Source organism: Ixodes scapularis, unplaced genomic scaffold (genome assembly GCF_016920785.2).
Source record: "Ixodes scapularis isolate PalLabHiFi unplaced genomic scaffold, ASM1692078v2 PGA_scaffold2__306_contigs__length_199485367, whole genome shotgun sequence".
Taxonomy (NCBI): domain Eukaryota; kingdom Metazoa; phylum Arthropoda; class Arachnida; order Ixodida; family Ixodidae; genus Ixodes; species Ixodes scapularis.
This window is the reverse complement of record NW_024609857.1, coordinates 95,484,500-95,493,894: the sequence shown is the minus strand read 5'-3', so window position 1 is coordinate 95,493,894 and position 9,395 is coordinate 95,484,500. Positions and strand designations below refer to the sequence as shown.

The 9,395-nt window shown below is 46.8% G+C and overlaps 1 protein-coding gene and 1 pseudogene across 1 annotated transcript; one reads left to right on the top strand and one right to left on the bottom strand.

The window, feature by feature from the left end:
- The first annotated feature begins 432 nt into the window (after positions 1 to 432).
- Positions 433 to 1,101, top strand: LOC120838268 (annotated as a pseudogene).
- Positions 1,102 to 2,438: 1,337 nt separating this feature from the next.
- On the bottom strand, positions 2,439 to 8,847 carry LOC115312184. The gene is made up of 7 exons (XM_040208105.3): positions 8,617 to 8,847; positions 8,270 to 8,434; positions 6,602 to 6,788; positions 4,950 to 5,192; positions 4,719 to 4,890; positions 4,509 to 4,654; positions 2,439 to 2,617 (listed from the first exon to the last, which is right to left on the bottom strand). The coding sequence occupies exons 1-7, from the start codon at positions 8,845 to 8,847 to the stop codon at positions 2,439 to 2,441; spliced, it is 1,323 nt and encodes a 440-aa protein (XP_040064039.3).
- Positions 8,848 to 9,395: the final 548 nt, after the last annotated feature.

The following is a 9,395-nucleotide window of genomic DNA, read 5'->3' as shown; positions in this document are numbered from 1 at the left end:
AAGGTACCGTCAGGTGTCGCACAAGAGCACTATAGTCTACATGGTGGCCAGAGATCGGCCAAGACATCGAGGCGTTCGTGAGCAGATGCCCAGCCTGCGAGAGGCACCGCCAAGCACCAACTGAGCATCTGCTTCAGACTCCTCTCCCAGAATGTCCATGGCAAGTGGTCGGCACCGATTTGCTCTACTTCAAAGGAAGGAACTACATCATAGCCATGGACTATTACTCAAAGTGTTTTTAACTTGAAGAGCTACACGGGACACAGATGAAGCGTGTTGTACATTTCTTGGACGACCTGTTCGCTCGCTACAGCATCCCAGATATCATTCAGTCGGACAACGGCCCACAGTATAGCTCACTCCAGTTCGCACAATTTCTGAGTGGCTGGGGCGTAGAACATGTGACATCTAGCCCACACTATCCAAAGAGCAATGGTGAGGCCAAAAGAGAGCGGTTCAGACGGCCAAAAACATTCAGAAGGTCATTCAAGGCCTTCTGGTACACCCAGCAACGCCAGGCCCCGAGGGCTACTTCCCTGCCGAACTTCTCATGGGCCGCAAGCTAAAGACAAATGTTCCTACAATGCCCGGGGGCATTGCAACCAAAGTGGATGTACCGATTCACGTATCGACAACGAAACAAGGCCATTCGAGAAAGGGAGGTGGAAAACTACAATGTCCGACACAGGACGAAAGAAAGAGCGCCCCTCCATCCAGGTACTGTGGTCCATGTTAGGCAAGGCACCCAACAACAAGGAACCAATGTTGGACCAGAGGATACACGGAGATCATACATCGTCCAGACAGCCGTCGGGAATGTCCGTCGTACAAGAACACCTACAAGCAGTGCCTCAAGGAAATCTTCCTAACAATGGAAAACCGGGTTGCCCAGAAGAGGCGACGCAAGTCACTGCAGCGGTCGAGCCGCGAGACCACCAGAATGTCTCGGCCTCTAATCAAGCCAACGACTCGCTTCTCAAGCGGGGGAGGTGTCGTGTATTGCAAAATGTTGTTGCGCGCTCTCAAAAGAAGGCGCCACCTCACCAGTGCACGGGGCAGTGAGGAGGCGAAAAGAAGACGGACGCGGCCAAGATGGCGTAACAAATGTATCAATGAATATGTTCTCTCTTGATGTAAAAATGTTCGGCCTTGGAACTAAAACTAACAATGCCAAGCTTCAGTACACAGACTTTTGGCAATGCATGGCAAGATTAAGTATCCACTAATTTCAGTAAAAAGCGAACACCAAGTAGGTTGTTTACATCAGAACAGACAAGAAAGCTCGGTGTAAGTCGGAAAGCGTCTATACTTTGAAGAACACTCATACCAGAATGTGCACGGAAAAGGCCTGAACACCACAATCTAGATCAAGGTCCAAACATCCTTACCAAACAGTCACAACTCACAAAAAACAACATAACCATTATTTTAAATATTCAATAGTCGACAATCTTGCAAGACAAGAACATGTGGCAATACATTAACTTCACTGTTTAAAATAGTCAAAACTATATGCTACAGTCCTCTTCACACCAGGTGTCATCAAAGCAAACCAATGCCAAAACCTGAGTGTAAACATCTGAAAGAAGTGTGTCTCGGTAAGAGCTAAAATCTTCCAACCAAGCAACTGCACAGGGTTAGTCTCAATATCAGGGACGACTTGTTGGCTATTGAAGAAACGCCAACCGACAACGTAGCAGCATGGTGCTCGGCAGGTCAGCCAGTTTACATCAAGAATTTCTCCGAAACTTCACCTTGGATCCCAACATTCATCATAAAATCAGCAGGCATTCGGTCATTCCTCGCGGAAACAAATGACGGGTGGCACCAACATCTGAACCTGGACCACATTCGCCGGTGTCAATTACAAAATCCAGCTGAAAACAACAGGAAAATATCTTTGCCATCTTCTGTGTTTCCTACCACTTGGATACTAACGGATGAAAAAGAAGCCCATGGACAGCCGGATAAACGAACACAAGAGACGAGTGAGGCCAGCGGCTCAGATGCACCAGAGGTCCATCCACACACTGCGACCAGACAGCATGGCTGGATGATCAAATAGCTGACACACCTAGAGTACTATGTGTTGCAGTAGTGCATACCAACCAAGAAGGGGAACATATGTAATGCCGTAATGTGGGGTTTCATTGCGCGACAGCGGGGCAAAGTTCTCCGGCGCCCCACGCCGGCTCGTTGGGCCATACACCGACACGGGCCTGTACAATGCTCATCCAGATCAAAGCTTGCAGGGGTTTGGACTGAACCCAGGACCCCTGGGTTCAACCCCGACCCCTGACAGTTTCAATCTTGATTAGTGTCGTACTGGCTCTTGTTAGGGTATCATTACTACCTGAGGCATGTTAGAGGCACCCCCCTGGTGCATCTAACATGCGTCATGATACGTCACTGTAAGGCCACCAGAAGAGACACACATCTCACTGCCTTCGAAAGCGTGACCGGTGAGTGGCTAGAGCAGTCTCCAGGTCAGGCCTCTGTGCCAGCGTGCTGCCCAGTGTTGGTCGTTTCTGCTTCGGGAGTGCTTCCTTCGCTGCTGCGAACGTTGGGTACCTCTCAATGTGTTCAAAGAGTCCAGTTAGCAGCTTCTGGATGTAACCTAAGAGCAAAAAATTCACAATAAGAATTAAACATAATGGGATAAAACAGTGCTCAAAGGTACAAAAGGAAGCGACAAACCGGACAGGAGAGAGCGCTGACTCGCAACTAATATGTATTTTTACAGATAGACAAGGAGAAAGACAACACACATTGATCCACACATTCACACGCACATCATTTACCGATGATATCTACGCATTACTGCACGTGCTGGACCTTCAACGTCAGTTGCAGGAATTTTAGCTCCTTACTCGACAAAGCCACTGACGCTGAGCTAATGCAGTTTTTTCCACCACTGTGGATGTAGAATGCCTCAAGCACATTATGTGTCACCTTTTCTTTGTGCCTTCCCAAAATCGTGGTGGTATTGAAAGACGGCTTGCACAGGCACTCTTTACAGTGAACTGAAAGGTGCACTCCCACTGTGGCTCCGAGATAGTACCTGTGCTCACGGAGCCCATCGTTCAGAACGATAGGTTGTGTGAGCACAAGAACTACTGTATCTCGGAGCCACCAGTGGGAGGGCACGTTTCAGTTCACTGTAAAGAGTGCCTGGGCGAATCATCCCGTGAGGTGCTTGAGGAATTCTACATCCACAGTGGCAGAAAAAACTGCATTAGCTCAGCATCAGTGGCTTTGTCGAGTAAGGAGCTAGAATGGACCTTTTTCCAGTAAGCTTCTGCGCATGCGTACACTCCCGCTGTCGCCATTTTCACAGGACACCGGGACGCGGTGCCCTGCTAAAATGGAGACAGCAACATTGTCAGCATCTATCTTAGTGCGTATTTAGTCTATTTTGAATCATGGTTTTTTTAGTATCGGTAGTATGGGGTATAAAGAGCACTGAAAACCGATACAACGGCACGACGCCAATGTGTTTTGACCGGCGGAGGAATGTTGGGCTGCTCTTCTATTGTAGTTCGCAGACAACTCCCCAGACGGCGCTTGTTACTCGAAAAATGTCCATTCCTGAAACTGACAATGAACGTCCAGCCTGTGCAGTAATGTGTAGATATCGGTAGAAGATCTGCGTGTGAACTTGTGGAACAATGCATGCTGTCTTTCTCCTTGTCTATCAGTAAAAATACATAGTTACGGGTCAGCACTCTGTCCTGTCCAGTTTGTCGCTTCCTTTTGTACCTTTTTGTGGTTTTATTAACCAGTACCAACTTGCCCAGCTGTCAACCTTACTACAATAAGAATACACACTTCATCTTACTGTAACAGCCCCTTGACATCTCTGGCCCATACAGTGTGCAAAATTCTGTGGTGCTCACATTTTCAATTTCCTTGCATGACCAGGAGATGTCAAAAGTGCCCCCCCTTCCCCCCCCCCTTTTTTTTTTTACTGTGAACAAGTTTATATTAATGATCTATATGACTTTGCTGGATTGCGCTTGCCTATCTCTGCGTATGTATGCAAACGTGGCCACTGGTTGGCCACGTTTATGGAGGCACAGGATGGCCGAGTTAGCATTGCAGAAGCTGCATATGCTGCCCTTCTCTGGTGCTGCGCTTTTGCAAAACTTTCGCCGGATACTGAAAATGAAGCTTGCATTCTTACTGCGTGTACAGATATTGTTTCATCGAACGGCGATCAAGAACAAGATGTCAACCATTTCTATTTTTTATAGTAGCCTCCAGAGCGCTAGTTAATCATCTTATGCCTCCAAAAACATGGAAGACCGGTGGCCTCATTCGCGAAGCGGGAAAGCGTGATCCAGCAAGTTGCTGGCCAACAATTATTATATCAGGTTCTTCAATGTAACTCGACTTTCAAGACCAAGCTGAAGGGACTCGGCTTGGTCCAAAAGTATGTAAATTATATCTATGTGTGGATGGTAATGTTCATAACTTGTGTTTACACATAGTTTGTGAATACAGCATACCAAACTTGGTGTCTTCCATGACGGGAACAATGGTCCACTGCTTCCTTGCTCTGGAAAACTTCAGGGCGTGTTTGTCTTCGCCGTCTTCTGTGAGGCGCACCTTCCTGTCCGCATTGCAGTTGTAGTGGAGCGCTGCAATGTATGTCCTGAAAGATGCAGCAGAGCGTAACAAATTAGTAGTCCAGATGCCAGGCGAAGTGCAACACCCACCTTGCCAGCAGTCCATCATATCGGTAGCTAACAGACTTGGGGGCAAAATGAATCAGCACCCCATGGAACGCCTCCAGTCCGAACGTCTGCTCGTTCGAGGACAGCTTGGGAATGTCCCGCAGGAGATGCTTAGAGAGCACAACCGATTCCAACTTCTTGTAGGTTTCGGTGCCTAAAAGTAAGAGCAACTATAAGCGAACATTCTCTAAAACTTGCAACCCAGGAGCTCACCCTCCTCAATCCAGAGCCGATCACTGACATCCCCGTGCAAGCACGCTGGGTGCAGTGGGTTCGGGTGGTGGTGGACATTGCAGATGTGCCTGGTGATTGACGTCCATTTTGCCAGGATCAGGTCCCCCTGGCCGTTGCTGGTGCGGGCGCACCAGTACAGATGTCTCGTGATGGTGTCCAGCCATTTTTCCAATGGCTTGTGGCGTGGCGACTTGGCGATTGCCACAATCTTCTTTTTAATGCCTGTAAATATAATTCCCTTTCAATGCTCCAATGTAATGCGGGCAATGAGTTTGAAAACACTTTCATTGTAGTTGAAAGATGACTTCTATAAACTGCATTATTTTCTACTGCTGTATATAGATTATAACTCCACAAACCAGTGGCAGAAGGATGATCTCATAAAAAGGAATGCTTCTTAGTCCAGAACTGTCAAGATATTTCTGAGGAAATTATAAAAATGCTTGAATGTGCTCTAACTGCAGCTGAGACAATGCTTTGCTCAATTGCGGATCCTCAATTATATTTTGCTAAGGCAAAACTTATAAGCAAATTTTATGCAGGGCTTAGGTGTTTATGTGGCATACTTCCAGCTCCAGGCTTCACCGGAAGCTATGCTGGTGAAGCTGTGCCCTATGCTCATGTATGGGTGGAGGCACACTTTTTCTGCTAGCTCCACAAAAGCATTGCCTGATGTTCCATTTTCACTCAATGGCAAGCAAGCAGACTCTCCTCTGCAGATGCTGTTGGGTCTTGGAGGGAGGAAAAGACCTGGAGAACATGGGTTCATGCGACCTGCATAGGTCCTCGGCAGGGGCGGATGCAGGAATTTCCTGAGGGGGGGGGGGGGGGGGGGTCAGCTGTTGGTCAGCGTACCCTATGTTTAAAAACCCCTCCCCCTCTCCCTCGTTTCACGCCCTAAATTTTACACTTGCAGAAATCAAGAGGGGGGTCGGGACATCCAGACCCCCCTTCTAAATCCGCCCCTCGTCCTCGGTCGTGTTTCTCGAGCTCCATCATTGGTGTAGCCCCTCAAGATATTTCCAAGATTTTCCAACACCAAGAGTGACAGAAGAAGCAATTGTCTACATGCAAACTAATAAGAAAAAAAAAGGATAGAAGGTTTTGAGAGAACGGTAAAACACGAGCAGGAGATAAAATGTGGTTTCGTAAAAGCACCCTATCCCGCATGCAGCCTGTACAGAGGCTAGGGTGGATAAAATGGTCTTTCCTAAAATGTCCTCATACCGCAACCAGCCTATCTTCGGTTCATGCAGCTCAGCAAGTATTTTGGCCTGGAAAACTAGGGACTTCCTGGCAGCTCCTAAGCCTCAAACCTCCAATGTTGTGCTCCCTCTTTTTCATTAGTGATTTATCACAATAACCTTCCTGAACTGGCATCACAAACACCACTGGTTGGTGATAAGCATGCTTAAAGTGCAACATCAACCTCTGCTTGCCTGCACTTGGAGCTGTTTTATCTTCAGAGATGCAACAATGCATTGGTAAACAAAGATATGTATTATTATAATCATCTCGTTGTTGTATTTGGCCTGTTTTTAGTTTATTGTTCTGGGGTTTCTGTTTGACCAGTCAACCTTTATTTCAGTCAATTTCGTGGGATATGTGCTTTTACTGTGATATTGGCTTACCTTTGCTGACATGCCAGATATCAAAGCGGTGCTGGATGAGGGGATGCTCTCGCTTCATGTACGCGCTGACCTGCAGGTGCCTGTCAGTGACAAGGACCTCCACGGTGATACCTAGTTCCGCAAAGTAGACTAAAGACCTAGTCAGCCCCTCCAGTTCCATGTGGCAACTTGACTTCACCTCAGTCGACTGAAAAACAACCGGTATACAAATGCCATGAACTCTGCAAGTCCATAGTAGTAATAAATTTCTAGGATTAACAACTTCATTGAACGAAAGTGTAGTATAAGTGTAAAATACCCCAAAAATTAGAACACCGGTTCTGAACAATTGAGTCCGCTGCCATTGCTTATAAATCATTAAGAACATTAATTTTTTTCTATTTAAGCAACATTAAAAACTATTGAATTCCGATTTAAACCCTTTCCTCTTTGAGAGAGTGAAAGCATAGTTGTGAAATAAACTAACTTGCAATACAAACATCATGCTATAAAGGAATTACTAAAATAAGGGAACATTTCCAAACTAATGTCAGGCATAACTAACATCAACTTCTATAACTGAAGAGAAGACAGGCGAGCTGGGATAAGATTCCGATGGAGACCCAAAAGGAGGCGTGAACGAACAGACAACACAGAAATGTCACATGCAGCTGTACTAATACGCTCTCAAGCAAGATAATGGACAGCCATAGCTTTAATGGCATGGTTGCCATCCACGGACCAATGTAGACGTGACACGATTATGTCCACTTCAACTGACACATTCCCAACCGGTCCTTCGATGCCGAACATCCCGCCACAGTCCATCCAGCGCCATAACTGCCTCAAGGAAATCAGAGGTGACAACGCACTTTTGCTTCCCGTGCTCAAATCTCGAGATCTGCCTAACATCTCGCCTCCTTCGCTGCGTCTTCTCGGGCCCGCACTGCCGCATTGGCACGCATTCTGTATTTTGTCCTCATGGCTCGAGCTTGTAGCTTTATCCCCGCTACATTAGCATTTTGTTAATTTCATTATTGGAATTATAATTTTATTTGCACAAGAACAGGTGCATCCACGGTGGCATGCTAAGCTTAGCAGAAAGGTGAAAACCCTTACACGTGTGCACCTACTAGCCTGCCGCCATGAATGTTTCCTGTTATTGCTTGGTATTCTCCACATGAGTGAGTGCTGTCTGCATTGGGTACTTCAAAGAACACACTTTTTGAGTTGACAAGCATTATAGCTGAATGAGAAGAGCATCGTGCTGCAAGCCGTTGGATACTAGGATCAATTTCCTGCAGACACTATCTGGGAACACATTTTTGTAACATTTTCGTCGAGGTGGAGCACGCACACACAATGCGTAACTAGAAAGGGTCCCACTAACAGCTATCACTGTAAAATTTCACATGCAGCTGTGATTTTTCGAACAAAAATAGCACTCGGATAGATTGAATGACAAGCATAGCCTGGCAAGCCTTCCTTCAGCACCTGGAAGGAGACTTGCATTTGGTTCGTCCCTCTCTTCTTTGCATTGTCTGACCATCTTTTCTTCTCTATTAGTCTCCAGTCTTTACAATACACAAGTAGTATGCAGGTAGTTCCGGGGCCAAAACTCACCTGCACGCTCTTGTGAAACTAGATTGGAGTGTTATATAAATGGTGGAAAACATTTGCAATGCCCACCTGTACAAGTTCCAGTTGAATAATACGGTTGATTGATGTCTCCAGCAGCGAATAAGTCCCGTGCAGGGCAGAAAAGCCAGGGGAGTCCGATCGGCCGTCGCCGGCCAGCCGTAGTGGCCGCCCCTCCAGGCTCTTGACAAGAGTGCGTTGTTCAGCTCTCCATACCTGTTGTAAAAAAACAGAGCATTGCTAGACAGAAATTAAGGAGCATGTAAATTTACAGCAATTGACCAGGAAAGTAAAAACAAGGACAGATGACAACAGGGGAGGGTTGCATCCCTTGTCTTTGATTAATTTCCAAAATTGCTGTGCATATTCTAAAAGATAGCACAATCTAAGCTGCTTACGTTCATCACTGCTGGGAGCACGTAGCATCTCTGATACTCGTTGAACTGTGTGGAATGGATTCTGGCGACGCCCATGATATCGAAGAGGCGGAGCACCTTTGTTGGGCAGCCTCCACTGAAGACGATCCCGCTACACATTAAGATGTTGCCCTCCGGCTTGCCATGACACTTAGGCTGGCTCTCCCAGATGCTGGTGTGGCCAGCACCGCAAGTGGTGGTGGCCTTCACCATGGATCCGACGAGGTCAAAGGAGACTTGGGTGTTCATGGAGAAGCAATCCGAGCACCGCTTCAGGAGCTTCTTGAGGCAAGACCCAAACACGATGTACTTGTCGGCGGCTGCTTCACTTTCATCAGGTGCTGCGCCAGTTCCTGGGGCCCTTTGAGATAGAAAAAAAAAATAAGGAAAGTTAAACTTCAATCAAAAGAAAAATGTATAGCGCCTTTGTTGAGTGGTTTGCTCAAACAGGGTTTGGACGGTTATAAAATTTACCGGTTATAAGCTGCAGCCCTGATTGAGCAGCTCTCGCCGTTCTACTAATAATAAACTTAATTTAGGCTCGGGAAAGCCATATAGCTTTTATAGACGCTTTACAGCAGCTGTGCATGGGCGCCGCCATAACTGACCTTCAGTTTTTGTTCCCTCCTATTCCGTTCGCTTCACTTCATCATTACCACAGTAGGACAGGTTATTGCAATTTTAGATGCTACTGTGTTCTTGTGCACAGCATAGGCCCTTGTGAAGACCCGTCAACGCCCGCTTCAGTGGCTCGGCATCTC